Source organism: Xiphophorus maculatus, chromosome 3 (assembly GCF_002775205.1).
Source record: "Xiphophorus maculatus strain JP 163 A chromosome 3, X_maculatus-5.0-male, whole genome shotgun sequence".
In the NCBI taxonomy this organism is placed as follows: domain Eukaryota; kingdom Metazoa; phylum Chordata; class Actinopteri; order Cyprinodontiformes; family Poeciliidae; genus Xiphophorus; species Xiphophorus maculatus.
In genome coordinates, this window is record NC_036445.1 from 21031428 (window position 1) to 21054479 (window position 23052).

The window sequence follows — 23052 nt, forward strand, 5'->3', positions numbered from 1 at the left end:
GAGTTACTTCAATCCTTCAACATTTCTATGCAGAGAACCTCCGAAATTCTCCTGCAACTAAAAGGTTCTGGATAAACTTCCCACACACCTATTTAAACATCTGACAGAAATGTCCCTCATTAAAGATTCCTGGAAGTTTTAAACTGTAGTTTCACTGTTTTTCTGGCTGAGATTAAGGAATTTCTCCCAGTTTTAAATCTTGACCTGATTTTTGACTTGTCATAAGTTTTCCTGCAGAGCTCTCTCTTTCACTTCAGACTACCATTTGTGACCTGACACTCAATGTGAATTGTGGCACCTCATGAACACAAACCTGTGTCCCTTTTTTTCCTGTGTGTTTGACTGTTGTTGTGTTTGACACATCTGACTGGTAGCTAAAGCCAAAACAAAACAGACACCTGAGCTCAGGATGACAGAGATTTGGGTTTTCAGTCAGGAAATTTTATCTTGATATTTTGTCTGTTGAGAAAACTTATTGTAAAAACTGAAATGCAGAATTCTGGAGAAAATCTCATCATTTTTTCATAAAAACAGCCAAACTAGATCAACTATGACCTTTATTTTTTTTTTTTCTTTCCACAACCTCAACACATTTTAGCAATAAACGTCCAGCGCCATGTTTCAGATGCATAAATACAGAAAACCTGTTGAGTGTAGGAGTTTCATTATTTATATCTCAACACAAAATGATTTAGTGCTTCACACCAGATGAAACTAATAACGCTGTTAACAGTTCTGAGTGATTTTTATGTCTTGCATATTTTAATTGGTTCCAATCAGGTTTTTCTCCGCCAAGTAATTCAACACACCATAATGAATTTATTAATACTCTCCAGACTTCATTTCTGATTTCTTCCTCATGTTGACATCCAGCTGCGTTCCTGACAGGTTATGGTCACGGTGAGAATTACGAGGAGGGAATGGCATTATTACTACAAAATCCTTCAAGTTTCCTTTTTTCCTTCTCTTTAGGCTGGCAGGTTACGTGGAGGCCTTGGCATCTCGACTCGGCATGCAGATTCCCGAGCTGAGTCCGAAGCAGGCGGATATGTGGCAGACCAGGGTCAGCTGTCACACGGTTTGTACGCCAAAGTCCCTTTTATTAAAACCCCCACATCAAGAAATATTAGACTTTAGAGTTTATGTTTGGAAAATATTGCAAATTTTGGGGACTTTTCTCCTTCAAACAAATCAGGCTCTTTAGGACCAAATAGGCATAAAACATAAAGATTTACAAAATATGGAAAAACTTTTATCTTTGGAAAGGACTGGAAATATTGAAAAGATGTAATACAGTGAAAGCGAAAAAAATGTAGATTCTTTTTAATTACAGTTTTATTACAATTTTGAGTCACGAAGTATAATATATAGTAAACAAAGAGTGTTGGTTTGTGGTTCTCACTCTCATTACTCAAAAAATAATGCATAAAAATCAGTGTTATTAATTTTGAATCTAGTCAAGGCTGAAACACCCACATCAAAAATATTATACTTTAAAGGGGGGATTTTGGGGGGAAAATATTGCATGTTGTCGGTATTTATTCTTAAAAAAAAAAATCTGACTTTTTTGGTCAAAAAAGTCCTAAAAGTGTAAAAAAAGATTTACAAAATATGAAAAACTCTAGATTGGTCAGACACTGTTAAGATTCAATGCAACAAAAGTGGAAAATAAATTAATACTGAATTTTTGTAATAGTTTTATAAAGTGTCCCATTTTTGGACACAAAGTAGATTGCTTTGACACTTTATTGGGTTTTGCCTCTTGTCTGCAGGGTAAAGCCATCGGTGTGGGTATCGGCTGCATTCTCGGCATGTTTCCTCTTCTTTTCTTTTCTGACGATGATGAGAAGAAGGAAGGACAGACAGAGACAAAGGATGACATCCCACCTGCTCCGACAGGGAGCAGCAAAAACTGACCAATTCAAGACGGATACTCTTTGTAGTCCTGAAGAAAACCTGTCTGTTTATGAGACTGACTGGTCTGTCCTCGCCGTCTGGAGAGTATGAGAACAGACTGTTCTCCAGACACTTCTCAAGAACCAAACTATCAGGGTATTCTGAGGAGAATTTTACATGATATATTTGAGAAAAGCACAGGAGGCTGGTTATGTGTTGTAAGAGTCCAGACTGGAAGGCTGCTAGATCATAACACCTACTAATACAGACCCTCACCGCTACTTTAAGTCTGTTAAATCACTTCATTATTAAGCACAGACTTTATATCATGAGATGGCAGCTCGGCTGACTGAAAGTTGGATGACAGTTTAAAACGTTGCAGCAGAGTTTGCAGCCAGTTTAAAGACACATAACACTACTTAAACATATTCCAACATAAGCTTTGTTATATATTTTTGCATCCAATCATCGTCGACTCATTTAGTTTATTTCTGTTAGCATTATGCTTTTGGTACATCTTACGTTTCCCAATCAGCAAATTGGTCCACATCTCTGTTACAGTTAAACATCTCATATAATTTCACTGTTTTTTTTATGACTTGCTAAAGCAGTAATCCATGCGCACTAGCTAAGTACAACCTTTGGAAAGCCTTTAAGAGGCAGTTTTAAGAGTGTGTTGAAGTAAAGAGGTGAGCTAACCAAGGTGAGCTTATGTCTGTCTCGAATATGGCTCCAAAACTATTTCATTTATCTCCCTCAGCTGAACAGAAACAGCCTGGAGTTTAACTGCACTAACCCGCTGTTTCCTCCCGTACCTCCGTCATAATTTGAGCTCTGCTGCCCTCTGCTGGCCAACGCACGAATGATGTTTTCTCTTCACCAGTCCGACTCATGGTTTTCCATCTGCGCAGTTGATCTGATGTTGATTATCGTTTCCCTCAGCTTAAAGTTAACTAACCAGATATTCAACAGGTTGTTTTTTTTTTTTGCACATGATGTTCATCTCTGTAAGTTGAAATTGAAGGAAGCAACCAAATACAGAGCTGTAAAAAATATTTGCCCCCTTACAGAGTTTTTCCAGCTTTTGTTTTTTGTCGTACTTAATTTTCAACAAATCAAATTCTGCCTTTACTTTTCTGAGTAAAGGCAGAAGGTTGTTTCAAATGATGATTACATTTATTTAATGTTAAAAACTATCATAACCAACCTTGCTTCCTGTGGGATAAGTAATCTCTACCTTGTCTCATCATAAATTAATTTTAACTAACTTTTTTTTTTTTTTTGCAAAGTTGAGGACAATTTACTCACACTGTCAGACTTCTAGAATCAACAAATCACTTAAATAAAACATGTCTGAGTGGTTAAATTTGACCATTAGGTCTTTAAAATCAACACTTCATGCCCTGATCTAAACAACTGAAGAGAAATGATGACACTAACATTTACCAGTCTTGAAAGATTTACAAAGTTAAGGATGGTAGTGTGATGGTCTGGGGCTGCATTGCTGCTTCAGGAACTGGGCAGCATGCTGTAATTAATGGAACCAGGATTTTTTTTCCCCTTACTATCAATAGAAGATTTTTCCTTACTGTCTATAGAATCTTGACAGAGAATGTCAGGCCATTGGTTTGTAGCCTTGAGATAAAACAAATTTTAATTTTATGCAGCGGGGTATTTATCCAAAGCACATCAGCAGGTCCACTTTAGAACCACTCAAAAATAAAACAAACAAAAAAGAAACAAAAGGACAATTCTGGAATAGCCTACTCAAAGTGCCAATATTAACCAGATTTGGATGCGGTGGCATCCAAATATTTATATCCCTCAAAATGTGTCTGGATATAAATAATTTGACCAAACGAGAAGATACTTGAAGCTATTTGTAAGGGGGTAAATACTTTCATACAGCACAGTAGTTCTGCTAAAAACTTTATTTATTTTTCTTTAAATATTTATATTGTGTTATTCTTTCCTGGAAGAAAAGAAAATACATCCAGAATCTGGAGTATTCACGCACAAAATGCATTTTTCTTCTAAGCAGGAGGAGATTTGAGCTGGCTGCTCTGTGTTGCAGCCCTTGATTGAACGGACTAAATGCTGTCTTAAAACAATAAAATAAACAGTCAGTGTATATGACTGTTTCAGCTTTGTACTGTGTGTATAATACAAATCCTGACAAGTTATAAGAATAGACTAAATGTACAGAGAAATATAAATATTTATGTAGTTTATACATTCCCATTTTGCATGCGTAGATAAGTGTGTATCCTCTCGGGTTGGTCGTGAGATATGAATGATGAGGGAATTTAATCGGCCAGAACTCTTAACATGTAACGGAGTGAGTTTTTGCTCCATACTTTTTGTGGCCCCTGATCGTATACATCATTTTAAAATATGGTGTTTTTAGTTTAAAATGAGCCAAAATGTTGTATCAAGCAAGAACAAAAAAAAAAAGACAGCACAGTGGTTAATGGCTGCACTAATGATGCATGTTAGAAAATAATATTTTTGTTTTATGTTGTGCGCTGGCTGACTTAGTGGACTTGTTTACTCTGAAATGTTTGGTTTTAAACTTAAACTACATGTTTTTCTGGTTGGTCTAATGGCCTGAGGGTGATGCCTTTTTTCAGTAAACCATAAAAGAAGGTAATGAATTTGGCTGAAAATATTTTCTTACATTACAATTTAACTTCAGGAAATTCTGTAACAGTTCCAGTTACTTTACTTTAAAGAGAAGATTTTTGCATAACCCTGATTAAACATTTGATTTTATTTTGGGCAGTGGAAATATTTTCAAGCACATGAGATGTGATTACATTATTTTATAGCTTTTCATACAAATTATTTATTTCTGTTAAGACGACGTATCTTACATGTCCAAGGTTCCCCTGTAAAGTCTGCTGTGTATATATGTATTAAAAGAAAAAAAATCAATCTATCAATTTCTTTACCTGGTGAGTTCTGTTCTTGATTCTGTCCCAGGGACAAAGAAAATATGATTAAGAGGGGGAAATTATACAATAAGACAAAAATTTGAGTCTCTAAGTTGATCAAGATGATGTATAAGTATAGAGTTTATCCATTCGCATTTAAAAGCACAAATTTTTAAGTAAAGCACCAGTAAGGAGTACAGGTTTTGATAATCTTCTAGAACTGATTGGACATTGACCAATCAAACTGGCCAATCAGAAGAGAGACTAGTTTTGTTTTGTATTTAGAGACTCCAGGTCCAGGACATGGAAGTTCTCATGCCAGTTTAATTACCTAGCTCAGTGGTTCCTAAAGATTTTCTGGGCCCCTCTATGGATTGCAAGAAAATCTCCCCTAAACAATAAAATCAACGGGGCACCAACCAGACATAAACCTATACACATATTTTGTTTTCAAACTCCACTGAAGTTTATTTCACACTTCAGGTTGCAACAAAACACACTACAAACCATCTTCACAGTGAAACACTTTTGTGTAATCTTTTTATTTATTTTTTATTCATTCATACTGCTTCCCCCCATCCAATGGCACTGCGCCCCCCATACGGGGCGCACCCCACACTTTGGGAACCACTGGCCTACTCATGACCCATATTAATGTAAGACTTGGTTTTACTGGTTACAAATGCAAGCTCTCAGCACTTTGTCGGTCAAACAGACCCGAGTAATGTACGGCTATGCAGGTCAGAATTTAATTCAGATCGGCCCAGTTTGTTCCAAAAGAACCCTACTTATAGTCTGATATGATTCTATGGGACAGTAATATTACAGTCACATTCTCATACAGTGCCAGTTAATAAAAAGTTATCCAACTCAGGAAGTTGGGGAAAAAGGTGAAAATATCTTGTCTGGGTGCCAATATGCTGTTGGTAGCTACCATGTGAGAGCGTTTATTTAATGCAGAAGCAAATAAAGATAAAAAAGATTGATCCGTTTTGCCAGATCAAGGTCGAGTCTTAATGGTTTGCATTTCAACTTGTTTGTTATTCTACTTGATAGCGGTTTTTATCACACAGCTACCCAAGCAACATTGAAAATCTGGCTTCTAAAACAGATCGTACTATTAATACAGACACACACACTTAATTATCCAGCTTGATGCTTATTTTAGATTAATCGAGGCAGCTTAGTTTGTTTTGTTTTTGTTTTTAATCTGATGGGCTTTCTTGCACAGAGAATAAACGCTTTATCTATAAAGTCTTGTTTTACTGTATAAATTTTTCAAATAATAATTATTTAGCTTTGTAATGCAGCAGTTTTAAAACGAAATGATCATGTTTGTTGTTGTGATTACTCCTCTGTGTGTTCTCTGGTCGTTTTGAGATTTCTATAAGCGCAGGGAAGATCAAAACACAGCACACACATGCCCACTCACACACACACCTACCCAAGACAGTTTCAAAGAGGGAAAGAGAAGCGACACAAGGGACGGGGAGGGAGCCACCCTGAGGATATCATGGGAGGCTACCGGCTTGGGAGAAGCAATGCGTGGAGAGGATTTCGACTTTGTGCTGAAATAGAGACGATACAAAATGATGCTTATTTTCATCGTTGTTCACTGAAACTTTATTTCACTTTAAGAATAATGTTTAACCACTCACTCTCCTCTAAACAAACAATACTAAAATGGAGCAGCGGCGCCATGAGAAAATAAAACCAATCGACAGACAGTCAGTGCATACAGATAAGAAGTCTGCAAACAAAACAGATCTTCATTAACAGTGTTAAATCATTCAAATAGCTGCTCATTCTGACAACGCACTCATATTGTATATGTGCCACACCTTTCCCTGCTCCAGTCTTGCTTCACCCACATGTAGACAAAACAGCACGGTGTCATTTTTAGCAACAATAAACATAATGGTTGCCATGCTCGGGGAAAGCTTCATCTTACATGCCCGGCATTTCTCAAATGAGTCTGCATGCAATCAGCCTTTAACACTGTATCACCAGACCAACGTCTAAATATTAAAAACTCTCACAGAAAACCACAATCGGTAGTCATCATAAACTGTCCGGGGCACTGATGTGCATTTAAAGGTTAACATAATCAATATTGTTATTATCATTACTATTAATATACCAAAGACATTTAATAAGAAACCGAATAGATTTTTTTTCTTCAGCCATTACTTTTAAACCTTAGTTAAAAATGTTGAATATATTTCCCCTGCAGGGTTTGTTTATTCTTTTAATGCAAATCTTGATTTGATTGGAGCAGAGAGCAGAGCATTAGAGAGGAGGAGTTTCACCAGATTAAAAAATAATATATAAAACCTGTCTGTCACACCTCAAACACGTTTTCTATTGCTTCATGAAAGTGCAGGAAGCAGAGAGTTGGCTCCCACTGCTTGCTGCTGACACCAGGGATGAATCGTGCTAGACTGTTCAAATTTTATCCCGCCCCAGAATTTCCATGATTCCCTGCATCATTGATTTTACTGGGCGGCGGAAAGAGGGACCTGTCCGGATCATTCTTACTGGAAACAGGATGCTTAGAAACACACATCAATTTTCAGTCCTCGGCTCTAAAGATGTATACATAAAGGGGGGTAAGAAGGGAAAATCAGTCATTAAACCAGGCAAAAACAAGGACAACCACAATGCACATCTGCCCAAAGGGGTAAAAAGTTGTTCAAAAGCAAATTGCGTCATAAAAGAGTTCCCATATAGCAGGAATAAGGCACTTTTGTTTTAGTCATACAGAGATCTACTAGGACCAAACACATCCCCAGTGCCAAACTCATAACTCCTCTGTGATCAAAACACAAACTGAGGTTTCAAATGTGCCAAAGTGGAAGCAGAACTCAAACAAATCGAACATTAATTTAAGAATTACACATTTTTAGGATTCCTAGCAGGTGAAGTGTGCTTAAAGAACTGTGCTTCGTCCGTTTCAGCTAAAATCCTCTTACTGTTTAATTAAGATCAGACTAGATGGTGCCACCAGCCACCAGATGTCTCTGTTCAATTGGCATGTCCTACCAGGGAAAATCAGTTTAAAAGCAAACTGTCCTCTTTTCCGTATTGTCCATTTCTTGGAGCCCAGTGTTTACAGCCTGGCCATAAAAAGTCTTAGCACGTCTCTTCTAGTTTAACCCAACTTTCTATCCAGTTCCTTTCTATCATAGTTACAGGTATCCAGCCCCGAACGCATGATAGGCACGTTAAGAACGATGTCACTACTAAATTCACACTACTTCTGAACAGAAAGAGATGCAACCTAAAGGGATAAATCACATTCATTAACCTAGTGATTCACAATTAAATCTCCTGTTTCAGATATGCATCAACTTTTCCAGTCATGTTTGCTGCGACAACAAAAAATCCCCAAGTTCCTGATTTACCGACTTACATACAGAATTGTGTTGCATTGAGTATTTCCTGTAGTTTTCATCCCAGTCTATAGGCAGTGAGAGTAATACTGACCCACATTGTCGCTGACAGAAGCTGTTGGCATGTGACTTTGGCCAAATCGCCATTCACTCACACTCACAAATCTACAACATCTTCTGGGTAAAGTAAAGTAGGCGTAGCGGCCACAGCCCTGTTGCCCTCTTTGCACGCTCTTTTGTGAACTCACAAGGGCGGCCTTTGTGTGCCTTCAGAGTGTGACCGAGTGCAAGCATGTCGGAGGAGCATGTGCATATTTGCTTCCTCGTGTTCATTTATAGATGAGTCTGTGTGTGTGTGAGGGGTTCTGGTATTTGCCACTCTCCCACTGCGCTGGCTCCCGTCCCACCAGTCGAAGGGGGATGGAGGGATAGAAAGGACGGAGAGGAAAGAGAGCTCCGTTTCTCTTTCCACCTCTGTGTTTTTGCGGTTGAAGTAGGCGCGCTGGTGTCGAGGTGGGTGGAGAGGGCAGGAGGATTCGGGAGGGAAGGCAGTCGCTGTGGCAGAGGTGGCATCGGAGAAATATTCCTTCAGCTTTCGCTTTGCCCTTACGGTCTCCGAGCTTCTCCCAGTCCTCCAACATGGCTGAAGGGTCTTATTGCGTACATCAGGGATGCAGCCTCAATCGTCTGTATTGCAGCAAAAATAATAAATAGCATATACTTTTCACACTTTGAGCAGGCAGAACACACTCCCAGGAAGATCCGAGCCTGGTTAAAAAAAACCTCGTGAGGACGAGACTTTCAGTTTACTTTGCCGTTATTGTTGGAGTGAACAGGCTGGCACTGAGCTGAGCACGCAGCTGCTGAGGAAGAGGAGGAGGCGGGGGGAGACGGTTTGTTGGTGGCAGAGGGTTCTCTGGGTTTATGTTTCTGATGCAGGACGACTGCAGCCAGAATACTGATGATGTGGACGTGGAAGTACATAGATCTGGGGGAAAAGGAAAAAAAGGAAACTGTGTATGACTCGTCAAATATTGGCATTTATCCGGCGTGTGAGCAGAAAGGTTGATCACTTAGAACAATATTTTCAATCAAAGAAAGAAAAATTTTTCCTCAATAAAGGTAAATAAAACTGGTTTAGAGATGTAAATGTTACATGACCTTTTCTAAAAAAGAGAAAAGTTATGATTTTTGATAAATATCGACCACACAGGAAATGTGTTGTCATTTTTAAAGACATATTTCATTCCTAGCAGCTTCTTAAGCTGCTACCCCCGTGACCCGACCCCGGATAAGCGGAAGAAAATGGATGGATGGATGGATATTTCATTCCTATTTTTAGATTTTAAAATAAAGAAAGACATCTAACGTTTTCTAAAAGCTACATCTTCTTAAATGGGACGATGATATTTGCACATGGTTTCCATCCCAATAGCAAGAAAAACAGATCAAAAGAAAAATGATACTTTCAGTATCATTCTGCGGTAGAAATGAAACATAATTATTCCATGTAAAAACTGAAAAGTATCTAAAACCTGCATTTGTTTCTTTATCAGTTTTAATCAAACTTTTTCAGCGCCACTGTTGAAAATTCCTAAGAGGCACTGGAACTCTGATTTAGAAGATATAAAGTAACATTGCTACAAAAATTTGTCTCTACACCACAGGTGTCAAACTCCAGTCCTCAAGGGTCGGTATCCTGAAACTTTTAGATGTGCCTCTGCTGCATCACACCTCAATAGAATAATTAGGTCATTAGCAAACCTCTGGAGAACTGATCTACACAAGGAGGAGGTAATTAAGCCATTTCATTCCAGTGTTTTGTACCTGTGGCACATCTAAAAACTGCAGGACAGCGGCCCTCGAGGACTGGAGTTTGAGACCCCTGCTCTATACCATGAAAAGCCACCAAATGAATCCATGCGTCTGAAACTGCATATACCAAACAGTTTGGCCAAGCTTTCCAGAAACTGAATTTCAAGCATATCATCTTTTTGAATAATTTAGAAACAAATTACAGACTTTTCCCCCATCCTTTTGTAAAAAAAAACCCCAACAAATTCTCAGATATGCAATGCGTGCAAAGACAGGCGTTTACTTTCATGCTTGGACTTTTCCAAATGTTTACAGATACAGATCTGATTGCTGTGGGATGCATATGTATTCTGACCCATTGTCTCTGCTCCCACTAAACAAACTCCAGTGCAATCAGTTGCCATCAGACGTTATCTACTTGTTAAATACAGTTAAAATGCAGTGAAATGCATTTGAAAGTGAGACCGGGCGTTCTGTGAAGGCAACAATGACTTCACAGAAGCATCATGCTTTTTTGGTAAATGAGGATAGAGAAGCTGGTCAGAGTTCATAGGTATGGCACACTTTTTAATATTTTTCCTTTGTGCAAAAATGTGGAAAGGTTCAATAGGGGAATCATTTTTCAAGGCACTGTTGATTCAGAAAGAAGCTCTGCAGCAGCAAGGAGCACCTACCTGTAGTAAACTATAGTGTGTTCTACTGAAAGGAGGAGAAAAGGCATGACAGTGTAGCAGATGGCTAGTTGGGTCGCTGCCCAAGTTACAATGTCATAACCGAGCTTCAGGAGTCTGGAGCCGATGAAGTAGTGCCTAATAGACCTCCGTATCTGTTGCAGAGAGACAGATTTTTAAAAAAATTAAGGATAAGTTAATTTTCTGGTAGCTAATTTCTTTTAGCTTTCAGTGTTGAAATTCCAGAGAAGGAGGTTTACTTACAGCCCTTGCTGCTATGGTAATGGGAATAGCAGTGATGAAGGTGAAGTAGTAGCCTGGATAAACACCGTGCCACAAGGCAGACAGGATGAAAGTCAATGCCAAGCGGTGTTTGGCAGCTCGGTCATAACACACCCTGAAAAACAGGTAGAACGTGAGATGCACATCCTAAGTGAACATCTATTCTAGGTTCTGTCTTTGAAGAGTGTGAATGGGTGTGAGTGTTATTATCATCTGTACTCACGTTTTGAGCCAAATCCCTGTTTGAATATTCCAGTTGTCTATGAAGGTCTTAAAGCTGGTTGCTGTCTGAAAAGAATCAGCATGAATATTGTGTTCATTTTACATTTTAATTGATCCATTTGAGGCTTCTGGTTCATCATACAACTTCAGTGTTTTTAAACAATAAATGAGTCTAAACAGTGTGAAAATGACCCCAAAATCCTCAAATATATCCATGAACCTCTGCTAACTTTTGGATAGCCATCCCTTAGCGGGTTGCAGAGAAACCAGATGTCACTGTAGTCCTTAACAAATGTCAAGAATCATTCTGATTGAATGTTTGACCTCTTTTCATCAGAAATAGCAGAGCTTCAATATGTTGCTTCCTTGGAACAGGCACAGAGCCCTCATGTTTGAGCTCCTGGCTATTCCAGAAGCTTTCTGTTCCTAAAACCAGTTTACATGTGTTTCGGATCATTGTCCTGCTGGAACACACAATGGTGTCCAAGTTCCAACCATCCATCTGTCGATTTGAGGGGTTTTCATCAATGCAGTTGGTATATGATGACTTATTCCTAAACACCATTGCCAATTTCATTTCCACTCAGGGTGGCTGTTTGGGTCAAACAGCAAACACTAGGGCAGAATTACACAGCACAGTGATCCCAAACCTGCATAAAAACTACCTTCCAAAGGCCAAAAGCTCAGTCTGTGCCAGAACAATGCCAGCGTTAAATGAGCTCCACTGTTTCTGAGAAGAGAGCCCAAACAATCAGCCAGAATTTTGCCGGAGACTACTTGATTACACCATAAAGTGTCAGAGTTGAAGATGCATATATTTGAATCTACGTTTATTAATTTGACCTTCCATGGATTATTCAACATAACCCCCCTAAAACTCCTGAAACCAATTCTTATGTTCAAAAAGTTACCGAATTAACAAGTTGTATCATCATCATCATCATCATCACACATTAAATAATGAAAAGATGGAATGTGGTACTAAAAACCCAGGCTACCTCAATCCCTATGATGTTGAGATTGGAGACGAGATCCCAGCAGGGTTTTCCACTCCCATCCATCCCCAGGAAACCATAACCTGCTGCATTGTTTACTGCATCAGCTGAAAACACATACAAACATATTTGTGAAATAATTAAGGATTAAGAAATAAAACTACCTATCAAACAATGCTGTTAGGAGAAGAAAGGATACACTACTGTTCCAACTACTGTGAAGCCTAAGCTGCCAGAACAGTTTTCAAATAAACAATAATATTACTCACTTTCATGATCTAATGTATTTGTCTATGTTTCAGATTTAAATCCCTGTTCACTCCAGAGGCGGTGCATGCGCTCAGAGCTTACCAAGCGTCCAGGCAAAGAAGAACTTGGGTCTCGCTGCTTGTATGGAGAAGAATGCGTAGGTGAGCCTGCTGAGGAAGGAGGCGTGGCCAACAAAGTGGTCGTCTACGTTGTAAGTAATCGGCAACGACCGAGTGATGACGAGGAAGAAGAACATGCAGCCGCAGCAGACCAGCAGCTTTCGACAGACAGCGTTCTGGAAAAAAAAAAGGGGGAAAAAATGTAGGTCCAGGATTTCACCTTTACACCTAAAGTTTATTTCTTATTGTTTTCTGAAAAACTAATGTATAATGTGCTTACAGAATAATGTGTATGTTCTTCATGTCATACTGGGTGAAACACAACAAAGTTTGATGTGAAAAGTAATATTAAACAAAGACACTGCACTGATAAAAAAAACAAAAAAATAGCTGGTTATGGAAGAATGCGAAGACAAATCTCTATTTTTTAACTCCTAAAATTAAATGGAAAAACATTGCAAATCAACAAACAAATATTTTTCTCAGTTTACATTTCAGCAACACTTTCTCACGCTACAACAGCAGGCTGCCAGTCAAATATGGGTTAATGAGCTTACAAGAGGAGATGGGTCGGGCGTCTTGTCATAACCATTTTGCCCGTTACATGTTCCAGAGTGCTGCTTTAGCCTCCAGCTGATGTGTTTGCCCTCTATGAAATCGATGTAGTCCTTGTAGTTGCTGCAGGGCCCGACCAAGACACTCAGGAAGTTCAGATTGTAACTCAGATACTCGATAAGAGTCGGCCTCACACTGCAGGGAAAGCAAATTCAATTAAAGTAAATTATATTTTCCTAAAAATCTAAAAAAAAAAAATCTAGGCAGATAATCTGCTTATGTTTTAACTTTGCACTTTAGGTCAAATGCTGCGCAGTTATTATTATAATAATACATGTACTACGTGACCATTTCCGCACACAAAAATACAAAAACGCACAGCAGTCTGCAGAACTTAATGTCCATCACATGTCGGCATCAACATTTTCCTCCCACGTCTCAGTTATGAATTACTTTGTGTTGGTCTGTCACGTAAAATCCCCACAACATGCCAGTAGGTGAAACAGTTAAAGGTTGATGGGATAGTTTTTGAAATGCCTAATGAATTTTCTTCAGCTCGAGTGTGAAATGCGAAGTGCATGCTGCTTTCAAATAAAAACAAAAACAATCGCAAAGTGAACTGAACTTACACTGGCACACTTCAGATAGCACGACAGTCTACTTGCTGGTCACAGAGGTCACATTAAAATAGAATTAAGGTCAGGTTGTAAATTGTAGAAAGTAACAAAAACTGAAGATGCATGTGATTGGAACACTTTATGTTTCGAGTTATTTTGGGGGGTTTTACTTGGTTTTTATGTAATTGGCATGCGTGGTTTGATGACAGCAATTCAGTCATTTCACATGCAGAAAAATGTCAAATGTTTCATGCAAAATGATGTTCTGTTCTAGGTTTCCAGCATGCTGCTTTTAAGAACAAGCTATTCACCATGATTTCACGGCCATGTCATTGTCCTTGGCTGCTAAAGGAAAAAAAAAAGTTTTTTATTTTTTTAACAAGGTGTTAGTTCAGATACAATCCTCTAGTTTTTAAAAAAACAGATCACCTTCCTATTGTTTTCATTGATGCTTGACAAGAGAGTGTGTGCAAGAGCAACTGAAACGATCTTTTGTGAAAAACCTACCGTATAGCCACATGCTTCTGCTCCAATGTCAGCTGTTCACTTTTCTTACACATCCCTGAAATAATAAAATAACACAAATCTAAATCCGTGCTTCACTCCGTCATAAACTGTAGCCACATTCAAATTAGAATTAAATTATTGCTAACATCACAAATATGTCTTTTCCTGTTTCAAACAGCTCCAAAGTTATTATCCATGGAGTTTTTTGCTGACTTGAAACATGTCTGTCCAGCATTTGTCGAGCTCCTGTTTGTATTTTTGTGGATATATTCGGATGTCTTACCGTCGTGTAGATGGAAAGCCAGCATGGTTATCTTCTGGGTTACAATCATCAGAGGTCTATTCAGAAAAAGGAGGAGCACCAGTATATTAATAAATTAGGTTGTAGAGATTCAGTCACTTCTAAATCAGTTTGTGAAATACAATTTACAAATTACATGAAAACATAGACATAAAATTACATAGAAACACAGACCGAGCAAAAGATGAACAGAATTGTATGCAGTGTTAAAACCTGGGAAATAAATGGTGAAATACTGCGCTGAACGGGCCAGGATGACTGGTTTTACATCTGGGTGGCAGGAGGAAAAAATATATATATCAAAGCAGCTTTGAAAAACCTAAAGACAACTGCATAATATAGAAAATAGGCTCAAAAGGAAAATTGCAGGAATGCTGCCAAAAGTGTAAAACATATAAATAATGCAGGTCACATAAAGATACAGTCCTTTTACACAAACAAGCTGTGGGAAAGGTTTAAAAAATATTAATCTTTCAGTGGTATCCTCTTAGACTGAACATTCTAGAAAATGTCAACCTCTAATTTGGTTGGGTTAGAGTTAAAATGGCATAAAAACACATGTGGCATAATAGTTAGTATGTCTTTAAATAGATTTAACTTTGCTTCTACTTTGACGTGTGATGGACAGAGAATCTATCTGGAGTGCCAACCTAACACTATCGACCATTGGACACAGAACAGTAAGCATGATGAGAAGGTATGTTGAAAAAAATCCCCAAATTTCCCAGTTGGACAGCTGTCATAAAAAGTCGATCGGGTTACCTAGTCTCCATACCAACCATCAGACACTATCTACATGCCAAATAGCTGTTTTAGAGTGATGCTAGAAATCAAACCTTAAGTTGCTATCACAAATGTAAATATATGGAGCTTCCTAAACTCTTAAGATTTAACTAGAAATGTCTGCTTTGACATGAAACAAAGAATGTGGAAAAACACCACACACCTACTGTTAGATAAGAGGAAGGATCTGTGATGCTGTGGGCCTGTTTACCTGTCTGAACATTTTAAATACAAATACATCCCAGTAAACTGAATAAAACAGTTTTAAAGTGTTACCACAGCTAAAGATTAGTTTATTTTTAATTAATTAAATTTTTTTCCCATTTTTTTCTCTGAAGAGTTTTTGCGGCGCTAGTGGCTCGTATTTTTTGCGACAGTAGGCAGACAGGAAAGAGGGCGAGGAGAGGAGGGAGGACATGCGGCAAAGGTTGCCGGGACCAGGAGTCGAACCCATGATGTCCACGTCGAGGACTAAGGCCTCCAAACGTGGGGCGTGCTGTGGTGGCGCAGGGGGTTAGCACGCCCAAGAGTAGTTTATTTTAAAGCAGGGTCACAAGTAAATGTAGCAGGCCCTAACTTTGATACACAGAGTACTTGGAGTTGAAGGAAAACAAATGAGTCACATTAGTATCAAGAAGGCACTGGAATTACATACAGCAGATGTACTATGACAGGCTTTGAACCTCCTTACATCTATTCACTGAGTTGTCAGTGAAGTGAACTTTTACAATTATGAAGCATTGTCTAAATCATTATTTGGTGTAAACTGTGAGAACTGCAGAGGCAGAGCCTGGCCGTAGGAAGATCCTGATGTTTATGTTGGCCATTTTACAACTACAACTTCAGCCCAAGACACTTTTATAACAAAACAACACATTTATCTCGTGAGCAGGGGGATCAGATCACTGTTTAATTCTATGATTCTGTGGGAAATTTTGGAATTCTGCTCTTACACATCAGCAAAAGTACACAAAATAACAGCATAACTCAAAAGACAGAAATCATAACAGTGTGGCTGCCTTTACAGCAGGATTTTGTTCTGATAGAGTGTAATTTTCTGCTACTGAAGCACTCTCTCAGCTGGAGTTTGCTGTGGGAGGCTACAGAGAGTCCCTTCTCTCTGTAGCCTGATGCGTCCTGTTCCAGCAGAGGCAAATTGGGTCACTTATTAATCCACTGCCATTTATTCTGAGCCTCGGAGTTTGGCTGAAGCATCTACCTTCACTTTTTAGCTTGAATGTGAAAAAGCACATTCTAAAGTTTCTATAGCACCAGAACAACTGTGTTTTCTGCTCTCAGCTTCAGTTGCTATATGTCCAAGACTTCAATTCTCCAACACCTTCTGCTTTGTTCACATACACACAGGAATGTGGTACCATGTTATTCACAAACACACATTCACTGTACACTACATCTCTCTCCCCCCTGATGCACAAACACACCCTTAAACACACTCTCATTCCTCTCTCTGAGTGGACTGCATTGTGTGCATGGAAAGCTGTAGAAGGAAGGAGGCAGGCCATGTAGCTGGCAGTGACAGCTCATCAGGAGTTGGTCGAGAGGGGCTGTAAAAGAAACATTATCAGAGTCCCACCCAGCAGCATGCTCTCTGCTCCACTGCTGTGGCCCACAGTCTGGGTTTTACCTGCAGACTGTACAATTATTAGCATATGGAAAAGTCCATGAGCAAATAGCTGTCTGCTCAAACTTGGGAGGTGAATCCAAATCAAACACAATTTCTCCCTGCAGAAAACACTAACGTAGACAAACACAACATAACGAATTTATTTCACTGCACTTTGTACAGGTATTAACCTTTTACACCTTTAGCACATTCAAGATTTTATGTATTTCAGTGGGACCAAAACTAAATAGTTTATAGTAGACAAGTGGAAAGGACATTTTTTGTTACAATTAAAAATCTGAAATGTGTGGCATGCATTTGTTTTCAGTCTCACCGAGTCAATGCCACATTTTGGGTCTTTTTGGGTGCTTCACTAACAGATATGCTTATCTAGAAACTATGTTTTTGTCCATTTGTTTTTTTAAACAATGAAGATCAATTTGATTGCTTTGCCAAATATTTTCAGTTGGATAAAGGATAGGACTCTGATTAGGCCATTCTAACACATGAACATGTGTTCATGTCTGTTCATGTCTGAACATCTGGACAGGCAGTGGATACATGTCGAGATTTCCACTCTTTCATACTGGCTATAAAAAAAAAGCCGGACACTGAGTTGGATCCTTAATTCAATATATGACAATCTGGCTCACAGGCCTGACTGGAAGCAAAGTCACATGGAGGACAAGTGAAGCTGCCAACTAATTCATCCACAGTGCAACTAAACAAAAAGACTGGGGAACACAGTACGCTATTCCCTTCATTCAATCAAACAAATAAAGTAACAGTATGCTGAAAATGCTGGAGTTAATGTTTTAAATGACATAATGCAGAACTGATGTTAAATCCAACTAATGTGTGCTTTGTATTGAATGCGTGTATTTATCCAGGACTGGACCACTTCACAACCTCATGTGAAACCAACTTAAAAGCTCCAGTTCATACAATTAAGAACTGATTTGATCACTACTCCCATCTTCTGTAAAAGGCAATCAGATCTCACTTTCCTGTTTGATTCCATTCCTGAACACAACGAAGAAAACACGCAGAATAAAAAAAAAAAAACCACACTAACGTACAGTTAACTGGGTGGGCAGTGTCACCTGTGAGCAGCGCTTCCTGTTGTATTCAAATCAGTGTTGCTATATTGACACAAGGATGTGGCAACAGTGGAAGCTCACTGTTTGGAAATGTTAACCGATAACAAAGGAGCAGCTCTACAACCGAACTTCCGACCACGCCGTCATCGAGTGGGCGTGGTGAAGCACAGGTGAGGATTTATTCTGTCCTTACCCGGAGAAGTCCGTGGAAAGTATGCCGTAGCTGTAGATGAAGACTCTGCTCACGTGGCACGCTGTCAGATAGCCCATAGCGGTCACCATGGAGTACCTGTGGGTGTGTGTGAGGGGAGAGAGAAAAAATAAGTAATGCAGTAATCCATTCAGAATATCCTTGTTGAATGAGTATAGGTGTAACTGAAGCATTTTTCACCATCTAATGACTCATGTGAGTCATTAGATGACTCACAATTTCTCAGTGCTGGCGTATTTTTTGAAACTTCTTGGAAATTTGTTGTTTTTTTTTGCTCATAAAGCTTTCAAGAAGTTATGAGCAATATTAAGAAATCCTGACAACTTACTGGATAGGATACGATGATTGCCACATGAGTACACCATACAGTTTCTGTGAGTTTCCCATTTCAATCACAAACTTCAGTGCATTTTCTTGGGATTTAAACTTTAAACCCACCACAAAGTAAAGAGAACTGTCAAGTGAAAGGAAGGCGTGGTTTTCTAAATGTTTTACAAAATAAAAATTATGTTTGATTGATATGGACGGTGTAACAAAAACATGTGAAGAAAAGCTTTGATCAAGAAGTTCTGAGGTTTTTATATTTCAAATCCCCAAAACTTACATCTGCAGTTTCACCTTTTAAACAGTGGGGTGAAATCACAGTTTTTAAACCTTTTGAGGAATCCAGTGAGCAATATTGCCAAAGTCACAGGAAACATGTATGTGAGGCAGCTGCAAACCTCCATCTTTATTGTATGAGAAAAATATATGATAAAACTCAGCTGGAGATCTTTGATTGTGTGGCAATTTATACACAGTCACATAAAAAGTTTTAAAACTCCAAAAGTATGGAGAGAGAAAAAAGCAACCATCATAGGAAATGTGTACATTTTCCACAACCTTAAAAAACAATCTGAAATATTGAACATGTAACGGCAGTTCAAAGTTTGGCTTGGTGTATTCTTTCACTTTATCTTGAACCAGTGAAGGGGAAGCTCAATTTTCGGTTTCAAAAGCTTTTGTATAGAGTCAACAGTGTAAAGTTGATCTTTTTGCCACTCTGCCGGCAGGAATTCCTTGCACATGCGAATAACACAACTTGTCTTACCTCATTCATAGGACTTGGTTCATGAAAACAAGATTGAAACAATGCTTGAGGAATGTAAACAGCAGAACCATTCAGCCAGATGCATGGAAAAATATGTATGTAGCACATAAAAACAAACATTTTTGCACACAGACTGTCCTTATTAGTCAGGAATATCAGGCTGCCTTGCATCTGGCGTGCTCCTTGTTGGCTTGAGGTTTTAACGACAACGCGACTGACGTGGTGGATTACGCGACTGACTGCAGTGTCAGAATGCATAGAAGGAAGTGGTTTTGTTCAAGCAAGACAAAAACAACTCTAACAATTTTCTGCAAGATAGATAATTGCCATCATTGTAAGTCCAAAGTAAGCCCACCTGTAATTGGTTTGGTTTCTGGGAGGGACTGATCTAGTCTGACAAGATTAACCTGAAATCAACAAGAACCTTAAAAGCTAGGGCTGTTACACCAACTCTGAAAATAGAGTTCTAGGAAGCAGATCTGTCATCCATGTGTCGAAATGACAAGTTAGACATGTTTGTCGGGTCCAGATACGCTGTTTTCCTAAAACCACAAGACAGGTGAGTCCTGACAAGTTCACTTAGCGGTATAAAGAAAAACCCTTGCCTGTGTACATTGTTGATGTCAGCTTTAATGATGAGAAAATAGTTAACAGCCACCACAGCGAGGATATGGGTAGAATACCTGCAGGAAAGAACACACACAATCAAAGGAGATATGTAAACTGACTATAAGTATTGAATTTCAGATCTGTATTTATGATGACATCATTATGTTTGAATGGACTGATTTGTAAATAAAAGGACATAAATGGGAGACGGCGTGGGACAGTGTCACACCGTACCATCCGAAGCAGAAGAGGAGAAAAGCGATTCCTAGGAGCGTGGCGACAGCATGCCGGACCATGGGGCTCGCATGGTTAGGACTGAGGTAGAGACGAAACCAGAAGGCAGCAAGCAAAGCAAACAGCTGGCAGGCCAGGAAGTTCACCTGGATTGGGAGTGGTGGGAGGGAGGGGTTCAAAAAAATGAAAGAATGAGTCTAGTGTGGTCAAATGCTCCAGTAAATTGGGGTTCATCATAAACCCCTGAAAATGAGGCTGCACAATATGTCAAATCCAAATCATTATCACTGTATTAAAAATCATCTTAGATGCAGTATTGGTTAGGCTATTCATCAAAAGTCTACTTTACAATAATACATGTGGCCACTTACATGTACTCCAAGAATTAATTATGCCAGCCAGTCTGGATGACACTAATCAACCAGCTAAAGCCGACATCATCACAAGGTCCTTTGCCTTGGTTCTGGGATTCATGCACACATTTCACCTCAAAGTGTTTTCCTCTAGGACACAGAAAACAACGTTTTCCATAATAGTCAACCCATGATGGCTGAACTAACCCACGTTGTTTATATTTGTATATAATTGTTTTACCAGATGAACATGGCAGCTTCATGCATCTGGAAATTGTATTTTTAAGGATGAACCAGGCTTGTGGAGGACATCTACCCATCCATCAATTAAGTTGTTTTTTATCCTTTGTTCTAAAACCTACAAATTTTAAACACACTTAACTTTAGACTTTAACTTCACTAGACAACAAAAAACATAACCCTAAGAAAAAAAATGGGTTTTTTAAGGGTCAATTATGTTTTGCAGCTCTAGACAGATTTAATTCAATATGAAGACTAAACCAGACTGGTTGGAGATCCCAGATCTAAGAAGTATTCATTTTACAAAGAGTCAGGATTATGGATCACACTGGACATGAATGAAACAGAGGAGAGGACATGCCTGAAGTAATTATTTCTTTCAGTCTTTGATATTAACTCCTGTCCCCTGACCCACGATATATGGTGAGAAAATAACAACACTATATAAAAAATAGAATAAAATAAACTGATGGTATTTTTGTTTTTAATGTTATTAGTGTCTGGCTGCCCATGTAGGAAACCTGGAGGCATGCCCCATAATTACCTGTAACGTCAGCCTGCGATAAGAGGTTGGATATTTATGCTTCCTAATTTCGACAGATCAGCACCTGTCTTGATTTGATTCCGGCCCATATATTAAATATCACGTCATGACGTACATTAGAAGAGAACTGATGTTGTGTCGTCAGTTTTAATTCATAAAAACGTCCCTCTGAGGTATAAAGTTTGACTCAAGTCCGATTTGTCCTACCTGGTCCAGAGATAAGCCCAAGTATCCACTGACTGGCAGCAGCCACTTGCAACCGGTAGTTTTAAATATTGCGTCCTCCCGTTCGCTCATCCTGTGAAGTTTTTCAGTCACGGCGCAACAAATTGGCGGCTGTTCCCACAGTCCTTTAAAAATAAAAACCTCCGTGATTCTGTCAGTGAATGAGATACATGCTCTGCCTTAGAGGGCGTGTAACAAGCCAAACCAGTCCGGTTAACAGTAAAGACAATCCCTCGGACTCTCCTCCTCCTCCTCCTCCTATTTTTTCCTGCATAATAAGAGATGACACTTGTTCTGGTTAGTGATTTCAAAATAAAAGCCATTGAACCCTTTTCCGCATTCTGTGTCTTCGAGGTGCAACGCTTTAGTTAAATATAATTATCAGCAAAGTTTCTTTTACAATACAGCTTATTATCCCTTACTTTAGTTCTCGTTTTATGTGTTACTTTAAACGGAACGGTAAATCTCTAACATGACTTGCGGTGATATTCAGAGCCCTGACAACAGGAAGGATAAATAACAATAATGATGTAACGTGGAAACAAAATTTTATCTCAAGTTTCGACTGATAACTTGATAATATGTGTTGTGCTTGGAAATCCCACAAAAAAGGTAAATATGAAATCTAAAATTCATTCAAAAACACAATTTGCTTAAAAACATGTGTGACAAATTAACTCAGTGACTTAAAATAGTAAACATGATTTCTTTGTGAACTTCTTTTTAATATAGCCATATATTTTTTTAAAATATTTTTTAAACCTATTTTTATTTAATGCCCATCAGTGGAACAAAAGGTATTCTGGCCTTACTAGTTTACTTAGCAGTGTGCAGATTTCAACTGATCATTGTATTTGTTCTTGCAATGACAAACCAAAACTCCCACTTAATAATGGGAACGTGTTCAAACTTGTTCAGTCTTATAGGAAATTAGCATGTTCATTTTGAACAAAATTGAACATGCTACATATATATATATATATATATATATGTCTGTTGTTTATGCTGCATCACAATAAGTCTAGACTTATCCACAAGTATGGTTTTATGCATGTGACAGATAATCGCAAAGATCTTCTAATTTTACACATGCTCTGTCCCTGTAGGAGACTGAAGGGATTTAAGAAGTCATATTTTAAAATAATTAAAATTTTGTGGGGCAAGAAATCTGAGATATCCAGATAAATAGTCAAATATAATTTTCTTTTCCCGAAAATATCTTAACCCTTTCATGCATGAATTATGATCCTTTGTGTCAGAATTTTTCTTCCATTTTTAAATTTTTTTTTCTTAAGGCATAAAAAAGGTAGGAAATTGTTTTTGTAAAAGTTTTTATTTTTTATTTTTATGTGATCAATTGTAATTTTGTCCAAATACAAAGTTGTTATTTGAAAAATACATCAGTAGTATTGTTCCTTAGGGGTTATCTGATGTCACAATATTTTTTTTACTTGCAAGAGTCGTCTACAGTTGAAGGAGGGACCG

The 23052-nt window shown here is 38.5% G+C and overlaps 2 protein-coding genes across 3 annotated transcripts in view; one reads left to right on the forward strand and one right to left on the reverse strand.

Annotated features, from left to right (window-relative positions):
• Positions 1-4830, forward strand: part of LOC102227886 (transmembrane protein 65-like) — a 28700-nt gene extending 23870 nt beyond the window's left edge. For both annotated transcript variants that reach the window (XM_023331494.1, XM_005810184.3), the window contains exons 8-9: positions 973-1078; positions 1773-4830. In XM_023331494.1, the coding sequence (XP_023187262.1) occupies positions 973-1078; positions 1773-1916 (250 nt within the window). In that variant the 3' untranslated portion in view covers positions 1917-4830. The remainder of the gene's footprint in view (positions 1-972; positions 1079-1772) is intronic.
• Positions 4831-5461: 631 nt separating this feature from the next.
• mboat1 (membrane bound O-acyltransferase domain containing 1) lies at positions 5462-21800 on the reverse strand. Its single transcript, XM_014472966.2, has 13 exons — positions 21550-21800; positions 20206-20351; positions 19968-20045; positions 18255-18350; positions 14537-14592; positions 14254-14308; positions 13132-13324; positions 12558-12750; positions 12210-12313; positions 11213-11277; positions 10972-11104; positions 10711-10862; positions 5462-9209 (listed from the first exon to the last, which is right to left on the reverse strand). The coding sequence occupies exons 1-13, from the start codon at positions 21637-21639 to the stop codon at positions 9023-9025; spliced, it is 1548 nt and encodes a 515-aa protein (XP_014328452.2). The 5' UTR covers positions 21640-21800; the 3' UTR covers positions 5462-9022.
• Between the last annotated feature and the right edge of the window lie 1252 nt (positions 21801-23052).